We start from the raw sequence: 24226 nt of genomic DNA, 5'->3' as shown, positions 1-24226 counted from the left end.
TTGTTTTTTTTTTTTTTTTGTAATCTTCTTCGCACCAAATACAAAATGTACATATTACATACACACATCTATTTAATCGCTCTATTATAACAAAAATAAATCGATTTCATCCTTTTTTGTTTGTCCTCTGAAAAGAAAAATATGCACGTTTGAATAATCAATGTCGACGACGAAAAATGATTTGAAGCCAAACACGCGGACGGATAAAATGAATAACGATTTGGAAAACAAATAGTCGAAATCCCCACTTTATTTGGGCAAAAATAGTCGACCATTCTTAATTCCTTAACACAAAAGAATTTTACTTCTGCCGGATTTTCTCTTCCATCCGTTTTCATATATGCGTTTCCTTCTTTCTTTTTTTTTTATATATAAATAATTTCCATCTTCGTAACACATAAGCTTCATTATATAACATAGTGAGTTACAGCATTAATCGTCTCCTTATCTTTATCGTTATTAATATTATTATTAATGTTATAATTATTATTCTTTTATTATTACTATTATTATAATGTTTGCTTCACAAATATATTCGCATTCTTAACTATTTGTATGTATCGAGGTTTGTATCGTTTGTTTATTTGTTTGTATGCAACCCTGAGACTACGATTCTATGCCACGGCGAATGGATGATGATTAAATGATGGAAAAAAAAAATATAAAATAAAAGCTTACGAAAATTTGTGGATTTCTCAATTTCGATGGGGACCATATAAAAGTCGGTTTCATAAAAATACATTTTTGCTTTTAGGTGGAACGCTTTGATTAAGAAAATATTTCTTCAATATTCTTACCCGTTCTTTTCCGTATTTTTAATAGTTCAGCGCGTCTGATATTTAATAGTTCAATACCATCGCACTACGAAAGTTTTACATATATCGTATCTTATTGTCGGATTTATAATAAACGATCGTATGCACGTAGAAGATACATTGAATTCCACTTGAAAATAATAAATCAAGTAACGAATCGGATTATCAAGATATGACAAAAGCTGATCAACGACGCGCGAATTAAGCTAAGCTTTATGAAACACCACCCTTATCGCCCAATCTGGTTAACATAGTTTCACCATGCGCGATAGTAGAAAAATTAATTTAACGTATCGATTTTTACATACATGGAAATAGTTGGTAAATTATTATGAAACCAACTCAAGAAAAATAACAAAAAAAAAAAGCAGAACAAGATAAATTCATATTAATATATTACAAGATCTCATAAACTAAAACGTTCGAATTTTGACGGAACGCCAATAATTCCACAAAAGAGAAAGCCAAATAATGTGTAAATATCACAGTCTAAAGAAGAAACACTTTTACATTGATAAAAACGAAAAGGAAGAGCGTGACGAATGAATTGATGTTAGTTAAATCGAAAGTATAAAACTTATAAGAAAAGTGAATATAATAACTGAACAATAATTTATTTACCGATAGGAAAAAAAGTTTCATTCGCAAGAGATACAGAAAAGATCTCTCTTGCGTCAGTCCTTTTCGTTGATTACTTTCAATTTTTTTGTTGACATCTTAAAGTGAAATTTATCCATGGGGAAAAAAAATCGAAACCATATGTATATGTATTTAAAAAATAAGCCACGTAATGAACGAGAAAGAGAGAAAAATGTAGCAAGCTGTAAAGAACACAGATAAAATTCGCCGTGGCTGAACAGCCATGTTTTCATTTCATTTATTATGCTATCTACTTCATGACGAGGAACAAATCATCAAGCAGGAAAACTTGAAAGAACTTACACGAATAAGATATGGGAAGTCAGTATCATGAAATATTCATCGTACGTAAATGCAGGATAGATGAAACGTTGTAAGATAAAAGGACAAGAAGGAAAAGCAAGGTCAAAATAAAGGAATAATGCCACATTTCCATGGTTTGGATAATGCAACGACGCGACTGAACTATATATTGCACCGTAAAAGTGACGATATACGATACGACTACACCGATGCATAACATTTTCACCGATTCTTCGAACGATTGTTTGTACGTTACTTTAATTCGATAATATTTTGTTTCTCTTTTGTGCAGGAATTGGTTACTTCGTAGTCATTACTCGTATCCTTATTGTTAAAGAGAAAATTAAGTTCACGGACGCTGCCGATACATCTCGAGAGATATATTAGATATAAATTTCAAATATAACAAGTAACAAAATCGATTGTTCCTTCCGATAAAACAGATTCAATTTCTTACATCGTGCTTTTAATTTCGCGCGAATATATAAGGCAAAAAGAAAAATACAAATATCTGTGAAAATGTTATGGCTGATGACAAACTATTGCTAAAGAAAGCTCCATAAAACAAATTTATATTCAATTCGTACTGAACTTTCACGTTAGAATAGTAGCTCTTGTTACATAACGACCTTCCTTCCATAGAAGCAGTACTATGCACACGACCCGCACGCGATACTCATAACGGTAATAACTAGATAATAAAGATCCCTGAATATATATATGTATATATATACATATTTATATATTCTATATAATATATGATATATATATATATATACATATATATATTCTCCTACACTTTTTGTGTGGCACGCGCAATATTTTCGCGATCATTTTAACAAACAATTAAACTCCTCTTTTTTACTCTCATGAACCTGGCAACCTGGCCAAAGTCCGTTCTTAAAATATATTCCTAATGTATCTTATACAAAAGAAATTAAAAAAAAAAAAAAAAAAAAGAAAAAAGAAAGAAAAAAAAAAAAAAAAAACAACGTGGCTCTAATTCGAGAACGATCCAGTCATTCTTTCTCTTTCTTTTCATCTCTCCAACTTGATCAACCCTATTCTTATCACTGGTTTTATTTGTACAACGATACGCCCTAAAGGTTTAAAGTGCTGTAACTATGGATGTTCGATACATCTAGCTTAAGTTTTAATTATTATTACTTTCAACATTTAATGCCACCTATAATGCCAAGTAAACATTTGTATTATCTTTTTTTTTAAATTATTAGCGTTACGCACGTACGTTCCTCTTGCTAAATTAACTAACCGCCAGAAACGATATATGAATCCAGATTAATGACAAGCATGAGATGATTAGCGTATCTCTATTGCAAATATGTAACATCAAACACCCACAGTTCATCAAACACCACAATTACTAAACTTCGATCTGACTTGTACGATCATTGACTCGATGTCACGATCATAATGATCAAGTGTGTAAACAAAAACATATTTATTTGGTAGTGCGATCTGTCGATCAACAGACTATATACTATCCTATAATGATACCTCTAAACGTAGGCTCCTCGCATTTTATTCTCTCCGCGTTTTATGCTGAAATCACATTCCTTTTCCTATACCTGTAAAAGGGGTACTTGAAAAGGAAAGCTTGGTTACTTTAAACAAAGACAGCTAACGGTATCTCAGAACTATACGCAAGGTTCGATGATCGTCGGGAAACACTGGTCGAAATCACTCCACGCTTCACCTTTGAAAAATAAAGAACTTTTTGTTCGCGAGTCTGTTCGAAAAAAAAAGAACAGAACTGCACTGTTCCTCTCACTTATCATTCACTCACTGTCATTCTCTTTAGTTTCGAAAACGTGAGTAACACCTTTGTTATTTCCGCGTGATGGTTATTTTACATCGACAATTAATGATAACTTTGACGAACTCGTATCAATTTCAATGATAGCATTCGACCAGGTTCTAGCTGTTTCATCGATAATAGGCAGCTTCCAACATCTCTACAAAGAGCTTGTTCATCGGCACTTTGCCCGTTCTATAAACACTCGACCAAAATCTCCTTACAATTCCATCGGCCTGTCTAAGACTAGGCAGTATTAGGAACATGTTTTGCGTAGCACGTAACGCCTGTCCTGGCCTTACGGCTGCTACGCAATCCGAAAGGGAATTTAATATTGCGTCACGGAAGCGATATAGCGCTTGAGGTTCGTCCGATCTCGCGTCGCTATTCGCTAGAATCAATGCCTTCAGTACGTAGTACTCTTCTTTGATCAAACTCAATCGTTGAATCCTTTCTACGATCTGGATACACTGTCATAAACGGTAATGATAAAACAAATGTTACCAGAGTTCGAAAAAGTTACTTGTATCAAATTCCATTTGACAAATCAAACTTTCTTTTTATCTCGTAACCGACCGCTCTACTTACATGCGTATATAGCTCTGTACAATGGCATTCACGTGCCAGGCGTTCATCCAAGCTGAAATCTTGAGCGAACCACAATCTGCCATTATTAGGCATACTTCTCCATGCTAAACTGAAAGTTAGGATTTCCGCCCATGTACTTTGTAGAAGCCGCATTTGATCGTTTAAAGCTAAACTGCTGAACCCCGGTATTTGCTTAGCCCAACCTTTTAAACAACATCGTTCTCTGTATTATAAAACGAGCAGCTTATATCGCGTAAAATATGTTACTATTCCAATACTAAATTACCGATAATTCCAACTAATTCGCGGTCATATAGATCCGACAATTGTCCCAGTATCCTTTGATCTGTGTCCAAAGTGTGAGAAAGATTGGATACTTGTAAAATATCGGGCTCGCACGCAGCTAGAGCTTCGACCATCTTGTTATCTATAAACACACGTATATAGCTTTAACCGAATCACATAATGTCAAACATCGTGATGTAATCTTATACGTTCTACTTAATATTACATTATCCAGTTTGCTTTTATCTAATATAAACCAGACTTAATAAATATTCTGCAGCTTACTTATTTGTTCCCCAGATCCTCCGGATGCTACGCTCGCTTGAAATATTAAAAAATCTTTGTTTATATGAACGGATACTCGAACTGATTCTAATGATTCTTAAAATGACATAAAAAACCTAGATTAAGCTACTTGGTAGAAAACATTACCTTCCAGAGTAGCCGTTTTCACGGGGATGTAAGGATCCGTAGACCTTCTGTATTTTTGCCTGCCACCTCTAACCCGATCCAATCGCACGCCTTCTTTTAGCATTCCCTGGCGAAGACATTTTTGAAATCTGCAGGCCTGGCACGCCTTTCTCCTACGTTTATTTATTTCGCACTCTCCGTTTGCCGGGCAAGTATATTCAATGTTACCTGTAAAGTTACTCGCTATTTTATCGTAATATACATGGCCTTGATCCAGATAGCACCATTATTAAATATATCACAACGGACGATTAATTCATAAAATTGGTACTATCTGGTACTATCTGGTAAAATAATCGAATTTCCGACAATCCAAGAGGAACGTGAAACTTTTTTTACCTTGTATGGTCCTCTTAAAGAAAGCTTTGCACGCTTCGCAAGACGCGACACCGTAATGGAATCCACTCGCGACGTCTCCGCAAACGAGACACAATCGCCTAGGCATCATATCTTCCTCCTTAATGCCTTCCTAAATAAGAAACAAATATACGAATCTTATTTCGAACGTTCATAATATCAAATGCGGCATTCAACGATCATTCGTCGTGCATTCTTAGTGATACCTCAGGAGTTCCTAAAGGTTGAGTTGTCGAAGAACAGTGATGCATCTCTGGACTACCTGGACTTCCACTACCACCGCCTCCATTTCCGCTACAAGCGCTGCCGCCACCGCCACCACCACCACCACCACCACCACCACCACCACCCCCACCGCCGCCGCCGCCGCCATAATCAGGCGGCACATCCATTTTTGTGCAAATTGCCTACATATAACGTATCATTATTATCGTACCGATGTTATATCAATCAATTTCTACATTTCTCGCTATCCTATAATGTTTTACCTCCTGGTTTTGCAGTGTAGTGGTCGGTGAACAAACTTGATAGTTTTGTGTAGGCGTGGCGGGGTTGTCGACTTCTTGTTTAATGTTTGGCATGGTTCTGTTGTAGCATATCATACCTTCGGTAGTAGCGCCAGACATCATACAAACCTGCGAAGAAACGAAATATAAGTAGTAAAGGGGCGAAGAAACGAAATATAAGTGGTAAAGGGGCGAAGAAAAAAGCGAAAAGAGAAGATTCCACTCGAAAAAAAATTATTGCTTTTTCTTTCTCTCCTCCTTGCAGTCAGTTGCACTTTTTTCGATCGCTATTTTTAAGTACGACCAGCACCACGAACATTTTTAGAATCGACTTCAGAGAATTCGCGGTTGGGAGAGGATGTCCGTAACGTTGCTCTCGCAACGTTCGGGCCAGGCTCTAGAAGTGAAAAAAATATTTTTCAACTCGACGGTCCGCGCTCTTCATAATTATCCTCACACCATTGGCCTTCTCTATAGTTCTTCTCGACCATAATTCGTTCCATTCGTATCGACGACAAAATAATACATCCCCAAATTATTCGATACGAAAAAGAGAAACAAAAAGGTTATTACATAAATAAAAAGTCATTACATACTATAAAACGATGAACGAAATCTACTTGAGGGCATAATCGGAAAAATTTCGAAGAGAAAGTGAACGATTTCCGTACTCTCGAGAGTTAGTCAGACGATCGAATACTCGACAGATATTTATGATTCGATAAAAGCCTGTTTTTTCGTAATCTCTTCAAAGAAAGGAATGGAAAATGGATGACACGAAGCATCTTGCATTTAATCGTGAGCTCAGATATATGTAGATACGCGTAAGAAGAACGTTCCCGCGCCATCTGGTTGACCTTGAACTTAAATTTCTTTTTTATCCTCCCTTACGCAGTCGAAATGTCTGGAGCGAAGCGTCAAGAAGAACAGCTTTTAAAACGACGACGAATGGACTTGGAAAGATGGTCCCTTAAACAAGCCCTAGCTAGGTTCCGTGAACAAAGTAACGGTGAAAGGATTGCGTAAGCCTTCTTCTCTTTCCTCTTCCTCCCCCCCTAATACTTCTCCTACTCCTACTCTCGATCTTCTACCCTCTCCATCTTCCTCCTCATCCTCCTTCATCTCCAACTTCAACCTCTCCCACCACACCACTGGTGGCACATACGGTGTCGTGGTTCGAGCTCAGAAAAGAGATAGAGGAACGCAGGATATCTGGTTGAACTTGAACTTGACTTCTCAGATGAAATGACGATCGCATTCATACGATTCACAGAAGCCTAGAATGTGTGACCTTATAACTTTCTCTATCTCTTTTTCTACATTATTTCCTTCATAACGTAGTATTTACTTACCACCGAACGCACGCATTTCCGTTAACGAGCTACGTACAATTTACGTACCCTTCCTACAGTCGCTTGGACGCGTTAAAATCTGATCGACGATAAAATGGATCGTTCGATCAAAAAATCTTCGCAAATTAATAAATATTTTATTATTGGTCAGCGAACCGTCTATAACCGAATGTTTTCGAGTTCTATAAAAAAACTTATACAATGTGACAATTATAATGTTACTTTTTTATAATAATATTATATTGTATTATACTACGAATAATATAACTTAGCATCGAAAAAAAAAGATATTAAAAACTACTGATATATACAATATAAGTGAGCGACTTCAAAGTTAGACGGCGTTATAGAGGATCGAAGAAATAGAATTTATACCGTAATTGTTGCGATGTCCTTTAAAAAAAATCTTCCAAATCTATAAAATGTCAAAATAAGATCAATGATCGAGGATCGATGACGAAACAGAAAGATTTCTCGCGTAATTCTGATATAACACGCCTATTATGCGATTTGTACGATTGCCGAGAAAAAATATAAACGAAAATTGCATAACGAACACGTGCGTTTGAGTCCTTATTAGAGCATAATATGAAATTAAATACGAAAGGAAACCAGATAGAGAGATAATAGGTAGAGAGATAATAGATAGAAAGATAATAGATAGAGAGATAATAGATAGAGAGATAATAAGAATATGCTTGGACTTGTCAGTCTTAAATCTGTCCTCCCATTTCCACAAAAGCGTTTATCGTTTACGCTTGAATTATTTCTACCGGCGATAGAATTCAATCTTGTACTACGTCAATCCTGTCATGACACAATAAGATACATATTTACGGGTTTCTATTGCATTACTCCTTTATACTCTATTAAATTGCTGTTAAATAGTCTATGTCGTTTAAAGCTTATATATATATACATATATATATATACATATATTATCTTAAAAAATTGAAAAATCTTGTCAATACAGAAAATTCGCATAAACATGTAGGAAACTAATAATCGTAACGTATATACATATATATATCTGTATTTGAATCATCCCATTTAAATCTCAATTCTTCAGGATTATTGAAATCGTTAACTACAAAAAATGATGATAAATCTGCGAATCTTCTTGTATATCATTTTCAATGCAACATTATTCAACTGCAAAAGAGTGCATACATTTAAATACATTTACAATTATTACAAATATTTATATATGCAATATTTATATTTACAATGTATTCTATAGATATGTAATCATAAGCATATATCAACTTCACATATTAGAATATTCCGTATATATGTTGTCTTTAAGTAAGTATACTTAAAGTATACTTCATTGATGGCTCTTCGATGTATCCGAGAGAGGCCCTATGTGTTACTTCGAAAGGAAAGTAACGGGGAAAGGATTGCGTAAGATGCATCCTCCCTGCCTCCCTCCATCCCTCCCGTCCTCTCTGCCCCTCTCTCTCTCTCTCTCTCTCTCACTCTCTCTTTCTCCATTCCTCGATTTCCCCAAGCAACCCTTTACTTCACTCTTTCCTTGTTCGATCGCCGATTAAATGATCGCTAGAAGCGAGACGCAAGAGAGACGAGAAAAACGATGAGACACGACAGCACACGCAGGGAGCTATCTGTGGTTGGCCTTGAACTTGACTTTTCTGCGTGTGCAGAAAGGGAGAGAAGGCGTGAAGGGGAACGGTACGAGAATGAGAGGGAGAGAGACACGGAGAGAAAAAGAGAGAAGCACGGCCGCGTAGCGAAGGCCGCAAAACAGCGCCATCGCAAATTTAGATACCGAACGCCAGCGGAAACGGCCGACTACGACGGCCTTGACGTTACTCTCCCTCTCTCTTTCTCTCTCTTTAACCCCCTCCAATGCCTCCAGCGACAGCGCCCAACACTTTTCAGCCGTCTTCTTCGTCGCGTGCCTTTTTCTATCTTCTAGCTTGCTCTTTCTTTTTCCTTTTTTCTCTTTCGTCCTCTTTCTCTTTCTCTTTCTCTTTCTCACTCTCTCCTTCTCTCTTTCTCGCTCTCTATTTTTCTCTGTCTCTCTTGCGAGCGCCCACTGACTTCCGCTGCTATCAGCTTCCGACTGTCTGGCTGAGAAATTCGCATAAACTCGACACCATCGATTTCGAAATAATTTGTCGAAAAATAAGATGCATACGTATCTATATGCATATATTTCAAATTTATTATAATGAATACACAGTGGATATTAAAATATATACCTAGCTATCATTTTAAGACCCACAATTCAGCGAGCAAAAATAATTTCTATAAACGTCTTATTCCGTTCGACCTTTTTTCTGTTCCAATAATTCCTTTATCTGACCGATTATGTCCAGAGTATTGAAAAGTATGGCCTCGAGATTTCTACGTCAGTCGTATAATTTTATGAGGATAGACCAACAATCGGTAGAAAATAATAATTAAGAAAAAAAGAAATTATAACCGTGTAAACAAAAAAAAGAAGCTTCTGTGACCCCATATTTTATAATACATTCTGTATACTTGATCGTAATCAATATATTCGATAGAAAACAATTTATGAAAAAATTCGGTCCGCTCAATTGTAATAAAACGATTCGGATCAAATGCATGCATGCTGTAAGTTCCCAAGCGGGATAGAAAAAAATTTTCTTCTAAGCACGTCCGTTCGTAGCGACGAGACGTTTTTTCAAGTTCTTAAAATACGTACATATAATCCAATAGGAGGGAGACTTTCGAAAGTAACCAAGAGACATTGATATACGTGCGATATTATCTTTATGTAACCTAGAGATTGAGCGGAACAGAATATAAATATAACTTAAAAAAAAAAAAAAACGATTTCATGAGATTCGCGATTAATTTCTCAATTAAATTATTTCCGATTATTTCTCGGTTAAGTATATTTCCATTTGCAATTACTAATTACTTCGAGTTTATCGAACGGAAGAAGGTTTTTCTTCATTGCGAGTCGTTATCATTTCCTCGTCAGAAACAATTAAATAAATCCTATAGATTATCTTGTAGGTACTAAAGTCTATTCGTGAATACGTGTTGAGAATTAAAAGCTATAATATATGATAATGATTATGAAAAACTTGTTAAGCGACTAAGATATGTAAATGTCATAGTTGAAAAATGATTAATAATGAAATACGCGTTGCATTTTTATTTTCTGTCGCATAAAATCAAAGATATATAAATCTATTTATGCGATTGATTTCGAAATAAACGAGAAAATTTTGACGTCAATGGGAACGCTTGAACGAAGGATCTAATGAATTTTTGTTCGTGTTGAAATCGACTAACGCGATAGATCCGAATACAAAGAGTTAATTGCAATTCTAACTGGTTGCTGCACCATACACGACACATCGAGAGGATTACACGTACTTGAATCCCAACTACACGCATACGCAAGGAGGTTATACGTCACCGATGGCGCAACTCGCATCACGATTTTACGCTATACCTACTTAAAATCGCTCTTTATTTCTGTCCATCGTTCGTGGTCTCGCAACGATTGTTTCTCTCATATCTCCGTGACGTAAAGTTTCTTCTTCTTCTTCTTCCGTCGTAATTATTATATTAACGTGTTTAACCTGCCTGAAGATATTTCGTTCGGCTTTATGTGATCGAGTTATAAACGGCTGCTTCGCGCGGTACATGAAACGTTAATATTTATAATATTTATAATATTAGAATTTTATTTCTAATCGTTCGACCCGTACGTATTACGATAAAATAACGACGAATAAATCGGTCAATAAAGTAGAGAAAGAAATTTTGAACGCGTCAAGAGTATAATCCTGTTACTTAAAAAAACCTACGGAATATACGTCAAGCTCGGAAGAAAAAATATCAACGTCGATAAAGTCACGACGACCAGAAGTAAGCACTAAGTAGTAGCACTCATCAAACTTTCACGAAAAGATGGATAGTTCGATAGAAATGATAGAGTTTATAGATCCTTCTTCTACTCCACGGACGTTTACCGATTTCGATCAAACTTACTACAACTGTACGTACATACATAGTTGCGCGGGATATATCGAAATTTTCAAGGTCCATGAAACCCGTCGCACCCGTTTTCAAACAAGTCGATTATGTAAGCGAGAAAAAGAGCCTCACGGCAGTACGAAAGAGAATAAAAAGAAACGATGCCAGCTGCGCTTTATCGCTGTTTCGACTTTGCTCATCCTATTCTTCGGAAGAATCCCCTTGCCCTTTCTTCGCAAATTTATTCCCAATCGGTACGAGTGATTCGTTCTAATGATTCGAAAAAACTAATGGTGTGCTCAAACGCATACAATAATACGAGATAATAGTATTTATGAAGAATTTAACATGACAACAATAAAGGTATATCACGCGTATACGTTCGTTTCGTGATTGAGGGATGTGTGTTACTGGCAACGTCTAATTAATATCACCACCATTCTAGTCACGTGTATCGTGTCCGCGATGCTGCATGTTTCCTAGCGCATAATCGAACCACCGTCTTATTAATAGTCATCTTTTAGATGTTTATTCGCGATTACGCGACCGTTTCGTCAATGTAACGAAGAAAACGAGATTCGAGATAGTCGACTGTAAGAATAAACATAGAATAAACGGAAATGAAAGACCGCTTAATATCAAATTTTTTATTGTTGGTTCTCATTCGACCATTTCTCTTCTTATCTGTTACTATGCGCGATATCGTTCAAATAAATGTACGATACGTGGTCACGCTACGCCATAATACTTTGTAATTTTAGGTGCAGACGAATTCACCTAAACGAAAGCACGGAAGAGTATAATCTTCGACGCTCCAAACAGGATTATCATTATCAGGATATATATATATATATATATATATATATATATCGCTTTAAAATGATTTTCTTAAGTGAAAACAGGTGTCTAAAGGTTGGACTGGTTCAACCAACTTAGAGAAAATCTAAGATGGCTTTCTTTGATTGTTTCTATCGCGCAGCAGCATCATCGCGAAACCACACATTTATCGAGAGTAGAAAGAGAAAGAAAAGGAGAAAGAAAGAAGCCATTGCTAATGCGATCATTAAAGTTAATAAAATAAACTTGAGAAGATATAAATAACTTCGTACGATAGTCCGTGTTTACTCTTTTCCAACTAGTCGTTTAAATACGCAGAATAAATGATTCGATTTATGAATAGAAGTTCGATAAATTTCTGAATTCTTTCGATCTCTCGATGGATTAAAAAAAAAGGGAAAAAAAAAGAAAGAAAAAATGAGAAATGGACTCTGCCATGAAGACGATCGTGAATCATCGAACGAAATTCCTCGTTTTTCCGGTCCAATCGTCGAAATTTTTTCGTGTGCAATAATATTGTATAAAATATTTCTTAAATGTTTCTTATATATACGATTTGCCTGCGTACATACTTTACTGAAATAAAAGAACTTACCAAAGACGTATGCGACATATATAAGAGTATTGCCTTTAAATTTTCTCATTTTCTTGGTAAAAATGATCACAAGTCAGTCGTACGATTGAAAACAAATTATTAATCGTAATGAAAAATATTATTAAGTAGCAGGTGGGTGGTATTCGTGCGATTGAAACGCGTCGAATAAGAAATCGATCGAACGAGGATGAAGACCCTGGCTCGCACGGTCAAGGCCGAGACCTTGGAAGTTGTGCGCTATCTACCAATTTCGCAGACTTATCCAATGAGAAGCCTGCGAACCCCTTTCCGATTGTTCTTCGGTGTTGCCCCTTCTCCTACTTATTATCCCTAACGAATAATAATTAGAGATAAATACTGATATCAAAAGTACTTATACATTTTATCGGATCTCAATAGTACTTATAATACGATGTAGTTAGATGTATATGTATATACGTGTTATATACGTGCCCAGTGTTTTATATATATATATATATACATACAGATACATTTGATCGCATCTCTGACGATAATAGATTTGCTTATCGTAATCATATTTATGATACCAATCAAAACACTTTCGTTGATTATTTCAAACTAAAAATGTCCACTTTCTTATCATAAATAAATTCGTGCACACATATCGATCGTCACGTTCCAAGTTCAATAATTAGAAACCATCTAGAAATTTAACGTTATCCGCATTTACAGCTAACATCGTCGAAAACAAGCTCGATGTGTTTCCGCATTGTTAGCAGACTTTTTAAAAAAGAAAAGAAATAGATCCTCTTCGATTCTCGTGGTAAAGAAACCACTCCGAGGGGCGTTAAATAATTGATCGAAATAGATAAGGATGCAATGTTTACAAGCTTCGACGAATCTTCTCTCACGCGTGTCACCGGAAATTCATTAAATTCTTTAAACCTTTCATTTTCTTTTCCTCTATGTAAGGATACAAGATATATACATACATACATATAAGAAAAAAGAAAGAAAATTTATGTATACAAAGGGGATTTAAATTGACGCAAATACTAGAAAATAGGATTGACTATCGTACCTCTAATGATGTATAATGTATGAAATATATTTTAAGAAATCAATTGAAAACCTATACTCATCGGTATAGTTACAAAAAGTTGTTAAATCGAAATTTAACGTAGCCCAATTTTGTAAATTTCAGAATAATTTTCTTTTTTCTTTCTTTATCTTTTTTTTACTTGTATACGATCCAACGTAGGCATTACTTATAATTTTACCCTTACAAGAGTTACTCAAAAAAATTAAAGGGATAATCTATCTGTTTTACCAATATTCCTCGATCTATAATTAAATATTTCTTATTTTGCTATACTGTAGATTCGACAATGTATTTATTCTGTTTCACGTATTGTCCAAGGTTAGGACTAGCCCAACTCTTTCTCCTCCCCTCCCCCTCCCTCCCTCTCTCTTCTTCTCTCTCTCTCTCTTTTTCTCTTTCTCTCTCTCTCTTTCGATGTGATGACGTCACCGACGTCTCGTGGCCTTAAACTTGACTCCCCACCAAGCAAGCGCCAAAAGGCAGCAGACGATTAGCAGAACGAAGGCTGGCCTCACCGTTCTTTACGATTTGCGTCTCCTCTTCCCCTCCCTCGTTCTCTCTCTCTCTCTCTCTCTCTCTCTCTCTCTCTCTCTCTCTCATACACGCGTGCGCAAGCACGCCCAAGTTTATGATAAGAGAACGGTCTATCATTGATGAATGATCGTCGATAGGAGAAATCTACAGAAAATTCTTATTCCGAAATTTCATAAATCGCTTGTACCGTTAAAATTTTTTTCTAAGAGCTCATCATCTAAAATCATTATTCTATTTTATGCTTTCCAACGGTAGAGCCTATAAATTTATACCGATGATGGCTCTCGTTCTAAATGTCCATTAAAAAGTTTATTGGTGTCGAAGCTGAAAAACGTATTCGAGACACGCAAAGTATCGAACCGGAGTGTGAGAGGAATGAACGGGGGGCGAAAATAGGAAAAGAAAAGGAATTAAAACACGAAAATAAAAAAGAGAAACAAAATACAAAGAAATAGAATAAATATTAATTTCGTCGAGACGACGCTTATGCGGCACGTCAAAGAAGTTAAGGATCGTTCGAGGACGTACAAAAAAAGGTTCTTCGGAGTAGGAGGAAATCGAAGAAGCTCGCTAAAGCATTGCCCTCCGGTTCTTTCTTCTGCTTCGACGCACGCGTGGAATTGAGCAAGATCGTGATCTCGTTGGTATCCACACGTAACATCTACGGTATAACAAAACTCATATTCAGAGATCCGTTACGGACCGCGAATGCGAACACATCGCGTAGTAAAGATACGAAACGCGCGCTAACTTAATACGAGACAATCGTGTATGAGCAATTTCAAGGTAGGGCATTATCTATTTTTAAAGTCCGAATCTGTGTTACTGCTCGCCATGACGACGAGCAACAACGAAAACGACAACGTAAGAACCTCGCGATCGTCGCTCGAAACGAATATCGACGAACTCCTACTTTTCATTTTTGATTTCTTTATCACGACGAAGAGCGAGATCAAGTTTTTCCGCCGAATCCCACGTTTCCATCCTCGCATTGCTATTTCGAGCATACCTTCGAATTTTATATTTAGATATCCTTTCTATCCTCGCTCCAAGGGCAGCGTCGTCTTGGAAGGGTTAAGGAACGAACGAAAGAAAGCAACGAATGAAAAGAAAAGAAAAGAAAAAAAAACGAAGGATCGATGGGAACTCAGAAAGAACAAGTATCAGCAATCGCGTTGGAGAGAGAAATATAGAAACGCGGTTTTCTTTTTTTTCGCGTTTCTACATTTCGATGAGCTAGCGCGACACAAAGATCGATTTTTTTATACGTTAGAACACATCGGCCCGGCGCGCGCTCAAAAACAAAGAGAAACGCGAATACGAAGAGAAGAGGAGAGATATAACAACAAAACGCGTTAGAACGTTCGATTCTTTTCGGATGATGTCAACCGAAGCAAACAATTTCTTTGCACATGGGTAAGCTCTTTTCCTATCTTTTTGTAAAAGAAAAACTGAGACACAAGTGTCATCGTCTCTCTTACTTCAAATACAATGACTGCGATCGCTCGTCTCTTCGTATTTCCATCCACGTGCGTGTCCTCCGTTCAGAAGAACGTAAACGACTCTCCGGAGAAATTTCTTATCCTTTTCTTTTTTGTTTTTTTTTTTTTTTTTTTTTTTTACAACTGCTGTTCTCTCGAAGACAGCACGAGTCGAGCACAAAGAAATTATTCTATGAACCGTAAAATCCGTTTTACTTAACGGAGCGTGGGAGGGTAGAGAAAAGAAAAGATACCTCATTCCTTTGTTCCTTTCAAATTAATAATTTGAATAAAAGAAACACGTTGAATAAACGTTTGAGAAAAACATCGGAGTTTCCATATGTTTCGAATGAAGCAAATTATAAATTATAATTGTAGTTATATGCAATAAAAGGAAACACACAACGCGATCAAATATAAGGAATAAAGAAAGTTCGATGAACTTTTGTGCATATTATTTTATTTTATTACGAGAGAATAAGTACGAGAAGTGAAGAGACGAGAGATTGAGAGAGAGAGAGAGAGAGAGAGAGAGAGAGAGAGAACGGAAAACAACGTTTAACGTCTCATCCGCGAGCGCATGCACTGCGGAGAGAGAAAATGAATAGTGACGAAATCGTAGACGATCTCTTAACACCGATTAATCTCACCTCTTCTTCTAATCTTTCGTACCTCCTCCCTCCCACTCTCTCTCTCTTTCTCTCTCTCCCTCTCAAACTAACTTTTCGTGTAAAGTAGAAAACGACTTCGAGAGACACGCAAAGTACAAGACTTTACGCTATATACGTGAATCTTTCGAAAGACAAAGACAGAACGCGGAGTAGTGGTAACTGTTTCGAAAGACTTATGAACTTTGCTATCATTCTACGAAAGAAAAAAGTTATTTCTCCGGCTCGGTCCATAATCGATTAAAAACATCTCTGACGAAATATATGTATAAGTGTGATATAGAAAAGAAGTATAAAAAGTATAAACTATAAAATCTTTAGACAAAAAGTTATCATTAATTAATCGAAAATTAGAAAGGACCTTATCATTCTTTCTCTCTCTTTCTCTCTCTCTCTCTCTCTCCTCTTCTCATTTGAACACCTTCGATCGGAGTCGAGCGCGCGCGTACCACGTAAACAAAGCCACGAGTTCGTGCGATAGAGAGAGAAAGAGAAAAAGAAAGTAAAAGAGAAGAGAGAGAGAGAGAGAGACAGAAAGGGAGAGAAGGTGTACATAAGGTGGAGGAAGTAAACAAAGAGAAAAGAAAAGAAGAAAGAAGAAAAAGCACGTACCACGTCGTACATCCAGGCCTCCATATCGTTCTCGCTCCTTTTCACACTGAGGAATAAGCAGAGTAAGAGTAAGCAAAATAAGAAAATGGCGGCGGGATGTATCACGAGGGCAAGGAAGACGTTATTAGCGTCGGAAGTACGCGAAAGGGCGACGGTAATAAAATGGAAAAGATGATAGAGGTAGAGGAAAAGAAGGTGACGATGGTGATGGTAGAGGAAAAAAAAGAATAGAACGCACCGCGAATCATCCCCGCGTGGCTACGCTCGGCAACGCGTCGTAAACGCAACAACGGTAAAACCTGGGACTCGGCGGAACCGCGGCTCGCGCGCGACTGAACGCAAACACGCGCCGGAGGATGCGGTAACACCCCCACCCCACCCCATCCCACACGCGAACCCTGGATCGCGCACGACGCGCGACGACCGAAATTCTTTCTTTCTTTCTTTCTTTCTTTCTTTCTTTCTTTCTTTCTTTTTCCCTTTCTTCCTTTCTCTCTTTCTATATTATTATAATATCGAGCTCTATTCTCTATTATAATAACATCGATCTTCGCTAAATCTTAATGATCGCAAAATTTCTCCTAAAAAATGAAAGAGAAACAAACACAGAGACAGAGAGAGAGAGATAGTAAAATAGTTCAGTGTTATCATTAGATAAAACACACACTTCAACTTTTTACACACCCCTCAAATTCCATGACTTTATACACAATCTATTTAATTATGGAAATCGATAATTACGGATCACAATGCAAATTTAATGTAGTCGATTATCGTCTCATCTCCAACGTTCGAATTTACAACCCCGAGTTTCGAAACGATTTTTATCCATCGTACGATTATCCAATCCCTTATTGAAACATACTTTACTATACTTATTCATATTCAAAGATTTCTATTATCATGAAAAACTTTTTGCTTCGTAGCTCGCAAAAACAGTTGTCGAAATGCGCAAAATAATCTTCGATAACGAACAGTGAATACCGATAACGTTGTAAATCGATCACTCGATCGCTCACCCGACATGACATGAAATTTACATTGCGTTCCGTGCTAACCTAGCGACTTTCGATGAAAACGAATTATTTCAAATCTATTTTCTACAGTTTCTTGATCCATTCGTGATAATAAAACTCCGTTAAACGAACATTATATCACTGCAATCGACATACGCTTTTCAGCGATTTATGATTTTCGTAGCTGATGTACGCAATTGAACAAACATACGGGATGGTCACACGCAACATGGTTTCGACTTATCAAAGATCTTTGATTTTCTATATTAGATTAAAAACATAATAAGCGAAATCATAAAACGATTTGAATACATGATTCAAAACTCTCGAATAGTTTTATCTCGCGCAATACGCGTATTGTATTCAAAAAATTATATATTATACGTATACGTGTCGTATATCGATTACATTATTTACGACTCTCGACAGACTCGACGATTCGATTAATCGTAAAAATCGTCAAATGAGAAATACTTGTTATTAAAATCTTATGAAAGAATGACACATGTTTACCGTATAATTGCATTGCATTAGCCAAAGAAAACACAAAATCGCGTTATCGCCTCCATGTATATTCGATCAAATCGTTCGTTCGTTCGATAGCTGCAATATACGCATATGTTATTCGATAATTACAAATACCGCGTTGTAATATCTCTCATTTTCGGCTTTTCATGGCCACGGCAAATCGGTCATTAACACTATTCACCTTGGGCCAACATATGATAGAACTTATCTCATTTATCTGTTCGCACTCGAAACGATTTGCGATATCAGCTGAACCGCTCAAATATCTCCGTCATATTCTCTCCTTTTCCCCTGTTCTATCAAACTGCAATACCTGTATATATATTTTATATATATATACATATATATATACATATATATATATACACATGTGAACTAGTCGAGAGATAATGCGTATAGATCAAAATCGACATTAATTTCTACGTTTATTAATCTATACGAAGCGCGTCAAGTAACGATGTTCGAAAAAAAAAAAAACAGACCCGATAACTAACACGATACAAATTATTAACAAAAACTAAGTTTCGATCTGAACACGCCTAAAGAAGCACTCTATGTAAGTAGATATCTCGCAACACCCTCTCCTTTCAAAAAAAAAAAAAAAAAAAAATCGTAAAAGCGCCTATGAAAATATCATAAGTTCTGCATCGAGAGACGAGATGAATAGATAACGCTTTGATAAGAGTTTAGATATGAAAATATTGGAAATATGCAACACAATGAAAATCGGTGTCGTACGTCGCAATAACGGACGAGTCGAAGAGCCGAGAGTAAATCGATCGAGGTTCTTCTACCTTCTTCGCTACCCTTCGTTTTCGCAGCCCGGATTGATACGTTCCTGGCGCGTCGTCGTGCGTATATAAGTACATACATATATACACATATATATACCTACATACATAGACCGTGGGTATATCGCGATGATCGTTGGTGGGGGTAGCCGGCGGTGGTGGTAGCGGTGGCGGCGGCGGCGGCGGCAATAGCGGCGGCGGCGGCGGCGGCGGCCATGGACCTGCTGGAGGGGGCGGTGGCCTTGAACTTGACTGCCGCCGTTTTTGTGCACAGCCGTCGTCCGCCCAAAACAGCCCACCGGCGTAGGACTCGCTAACTTTTCCTTCGCTATTTCCTCTCTATCGGGACCTCCACGATCATATACCGGGTGTCCCATTTTACTCGCTCCACGAAACTGTTATCAAAATTATTAAGGAAATTTTCTCGAAGTCAAAACTGATCGATATTCTTTCGCATTGAGAAATTAATTTATAATAATAAAAAAGGAAAAAAAATCTACGGAGTCAGCAACGGACGTAACACGGACTCTGGCGCGCGCGCACGTTTATCTTCCATACAAATCTCTTTAATAGTCTCCTTTTAATCAAGTTTATTTATTGCAGTGTCTTTCTTCTTGATTCAGATTCAAAACGAGTCACTTAATCGAATTACAATCTTCTTACGAAGACGAATCTTTTTGTTAGAATATTTTGTCGAAGTACAAAGTGGCTTTGAATCTATATATGTATATATACATAAATATACATACACGGATGCACTTTCTTACGCCATAGTCTACCGTTATATAACGTTCGACAGCCACCGTTAATCCTAAATCAAATGATTATATTGCACTATGATCGATCAAAGGTGCATTCAACGTCTACGAAGTATCTATCCATCTATCTGCGTGCGTGTGTGTGTAAAACACACATCATACGCTTCTTTCGATCGATTTCGCGCAAGGACTAAACAATTTTCCGATTTTAATGCTAAACAAAGTTGTCGTCAAATGCTCTTATCTGTCGTTTTACGTATTCAGCGGTAATAAACTTTATCACCGTACATAAAATATACGGTATAAAAGGAAGTAATAAAGAGAAGATGTATTTCACAAGTTTAATCGCAACAAAAATAAAACTAACTTTTGTGCAAGTTCACCGACAAGTCATTCGTACAACGAACGAAGAAGACCATTTACACAGCTATCATCGTATGTACGTAGAACAAGGTATTAAGGAGAAAAAAGGCATGATCATTGTTACACGGTGAGCGATGTAACACGACGAATCTGATTGGCGACAGAAACGTTCATTTAACAACGTTCAGAGGGAAGATAACGCTTACGCTTTTCCTTCCTTTACAACGTTATGAACGATAAAAAAATCAGGGAGAATGTTTCATCATGGTATTCTGTGATAATTACATTTACAACTTTGTCGACGATCGATGTCGATTGTCGTCAAAATCGGTAGATTTTTCCTTTTCGTTAAATTTTTTTTTTTTTTTTATCAAACCGGTGTTAATTCACGCTATTACGAAGTTTGAATATTACGAAATTCGATTAAAAACAGAAAAGAATTGAATCGTACAACGGATCAGATACTGCAACCAATGGAAAGAGACATGACATGAAATTTCGTTGCAAGAGAATATTTTTCATGTTACGAAAGTATCTTACATCGTGACGAATGTCTTTAAAGAGAGATATCGCGAAACTTGCAAATACACGGAGAATCATTTGATTGCAAAATATTTATCACGTTGGAAAAAATTGTAAATTCTGACTCGCAGATACGTTACGATGATAATATAATTAGTTTAAAGATCAGATAGAAATGAATGTCTTTTGAGAATATTTATGGCATTGTAGTTTGTATTATCGTATCCAAAACTAAATCCGATTGCCTTTTTAAATATATACGTATATAACTTACTAATATTCATAAATAATATAATTTTTTCCCCAACCAATATATACATGTATATAATAACATTTTCCCCAACCAATATATATAGTAACATTGCGATAAGAGAAGAATTGAAGAATCGTCGAAGATGTCGTTACGTTGGCTATGCATCAAGAGATTAGAGAGTAAGATAAAAAAGAATAAAACGAAAGATGAGAAAGAGACAGGCATTTTTAACTAGAAAGAAACGTCGACGAAAGGAGGCCTTGAAACGGAGAGACGAGACGAGGACACAACGCCGAATTACGTATTACACGGTGTGTTCTTTCGAGAAGAATAAAGAAAGAAGAAAAAAAACAGCATTCCTAAACAAATCGTATCGTCCATGATCTTTTTTCGACGATGAAATCATCATCTAAACGTAAATAAAAAAAATGATATTATTCTTTAGGAAATCATGAAATCACTTGAAAATCACACCTGCCAGTGGCACGACGCACTATGTCAAGCTCAATGTTCAAAACAGTGTATAAAAACGTATTGTACGTATGAATATCGTACGTTACTCTTTCCGTTCTAGTACGAATCGACCTTGACACCGAAACGACATTATTAACCTTTCCATGTAGATATTTGCCTACGAATTCAATATTATAAGATAAGATATTTACATATCTATGTATTAATCTCCGAATGTGCGTTTTTTGCGACACTTTTGGATTCGGACAAAATAGCATATATGTATATATATATTATATATTTTATATATATATATAATATAATAATAGAATTAAAAAAATGGATAAACAAATAACTTTAGAATAAAAGATAATAACAAGAAGGCACAATGGTGATAATATAATCTTACCGGAGAGACCAAGTCAGGGTTGAGGTAGGTAGACGAGGAACGAATCGGATCGATATGGCACTCTCGCTTTCTCATGCTACCGGTGTTACGCACGTATGTATGTACTTACATACACGAAGTCGCATCTATGATACCTTCTGAGAAGGGACAGCTGAAAGCTACCTCTTGTCTCTGTTATTTTTTTCGCATTTTATTTTCCTCCCCCAAACAGTTTCTCTTTAATTTTGACAAAGGAAGCAAACGTAATTTCGTTCGAGTAACTACCATTATCGACAAATATAATCGTATATAATACATTAGACGTTCGAAAAATATCCAGTAATATTTTATACAAGGTAATTCAATACCACCAAACGAAGTAACCTTTCTCTTCTATTTTTTTCTCTTCTATTGTTTCTATTTGTTTCTTTTTTTCTTTTTTTTTTTGTAATGTACTCTAGAAATAAAATAACAGAAAAACATTTTCTCTAAAATAAATCAATAGGTAAATGATTCTCGAGTGTTATTCACTCACTTTGTATATATGTACGTACGTATCTAATTTGTATGTTCCACAAATTGTACAAATTCGAAATATATGCAGTTTTTTGAAAATAATTATTGTTGAAAATTTTCAAGAATTTTTTACATCGTCAAACGTATGGATATGCAAACGCATAAAAACAATTGTCTGAAAAAAAATCGGTTAAATATAACGAATAAATATAATTATATTATTGTAAGGATGAAAGTGAAATGTTGAATAAAAGATAAATGAGGAGGCTACATTTTTGCGAATGATGAGAATGTTTGCATCGAAAACTTTTCGATTATGCTCGAAGAGAAGATACGTACTTATTTAATACAATATATATTTACCTAGTCGCGGAATCGTGTTACCTGCGATGAAATACAATCCACGATTATATGTAGAATATATGTATATCGTATTTATTCTAATTCTTTTGATTTTAAAATAGCGATTGAAAATTAAACTCGATAATATTGGGATTTACACTCTCATCCGTTGATACTTTCACAATTTATCGAGATGAGGAAAGTAAGACATGTTAAGAAGCAATAATCATACCGACATATATATATATATATATATATATATATATATATATATATATATATATTGCAGCGAGTGCAGTCGAGGACTGTCAAACGATTCACGGAGAGTCACGTGCTCTTCGAGAAGTAGCCATGCGTTAACTGGAAGATTAATGTCACGGATTACGTTGTCAGTTACGTATTATGTTACAAAACGAACGCAAATTTATTCTGCAGTGTTCCTTTAGGGCATCGAAACGTTATATAGTTCATTTTCATTCTCGTTTTTACAAACTATCCATTAAATGAATGTAAATGAATGAATTTAAGAAACCTAAACTCGGTCACAAACTCGATCCCGCAATGCTTTCACTTTTGCCGAGATCATCCAATACAATTTTATCGTAGAAAAGCACAGCATCTTTAATCGTCTTTCGAAACAGGAAAAAATTCGAGATTTTTTTTTCCAACTTCTCGGATATAAATGCGTGTTATAATGCAAGAAAGAAAATCAACGCCACTAATTCATTCGACTATATGTTTCGCACACTTTTTTGCTCTACTACAACAAAAAAAAAAGAAGAAACAAAAAGAAACAAGAAAGGAACGAAAAAAAAAGAAAGGAAAAGTAAAGAATCACGCGTGTCATCGATTGTGAAAGCAGTGCGGCAAATTTCAAGGCCGCGAGCATTGATCGCGTAGTAATGAGAAAAATGATGTATTATTCAAATAAAAACAATCGTAAGCTTTGCTACGAAAAATTCAAGTCGGAGTCGTGAAATTCGAGCCGTGAGATAAGAATGCAGTGAAAATTGTTAATGTATACACTGGAATGTATACGAATTCGTAAGAAAGATGGCGTCCATGAAATTTGGCAGGTCGCTAATTCCAATGGACTTTCTCTTCGCTTGGTGTCTCTCGTCGATGACGAGATCAAAGGGCGAACGTACGTTAAAATAAGCACGAACACTCACCCCGATTTTTGTAGACTCTTTTGTTTCTTCATCGTGGATTGAAGGTGTTTGTTCGCGGGAGAAATATTGGAGTAATGGCCGATTCCACGGCTCAGTAGAAGCAGAAAACCCCGATGACTCCTATTCGTCGTGCATGTGGCGCCGTCACGTGTGCCCGACGTCATTATAAACTTGACCACTCGGGATATAGTCAGTGCTACCCTCTGTCGGTGAATGTT

General features: G+C 36.3%; 1 protein-coding gene across 7 annotated transcripts; it reads right to left on the bottom strand.

The window, feature by feature from the left end:
• LOC127066483 (steroid hormone receptor ERR2-like) lies at window positions 1-24171 on the bottom strand. 7 transcript variants are annotated; one of them, XM_051000276.1, is made up of 11 exons: window positions 24009-24161; window positions 22000-22669; window positions 19346-19636; window positions 5763-5909; window positions 5481-5681; window positions 5257-5386; window positions 4879-5100; window positions 4732-4767; window positions 4448-4588; window positions 4162-4364; window positions 1-4043 (listed from the first exon to the last, which is right to left on the bottom strand). In XM_051000276.1, exons 2-11 carry the CDS (start codon window positions 22072-22074, stop codon window positions 3705-3707), a joined length of 1785 nt encoding a protein of 594 aa, XP_050856233.1. In that variant the 5' UTR covers window positions 22075-22669; window positions 24009-24161; the 3' UTR covers window positions 1-3704. The 7 variants fall into 7 exon arrangements, with proteins under 7 accessions (XP_050856233.1, XP_050856234.1, XP_050856238.1 ...); XM_051000277.1 differs by having other exon boundaries at window positions 4879-5085; window positions 24009-24148; XM_051000281.1 differs by lacking the exon at window positions 22000-22669 and having other exon boundaries at window positions 24009-24165.
• Window positions 24172-24226: the final 55 nt, after the last annotated feature.

This window comes from Vespula vulgaris, chromosome 9 (assembly GCF_905475345.1).
Source record: "Vespula vulgaris chromosome 9, iyVesVulg1.1, whole genome shotgun sequence".
Lineage (NCBI taxonomy): Eukaryota > Metazoa > Arthropoda > Insecta > Hymenoptera > Vespidae > Vespula > Vespula vulgaris.
The sequence above is the reverse complement of the archived record's forward strand: the minus strand, read 5'-3'. Positions and strand labels throughout refer to the sequence as shown.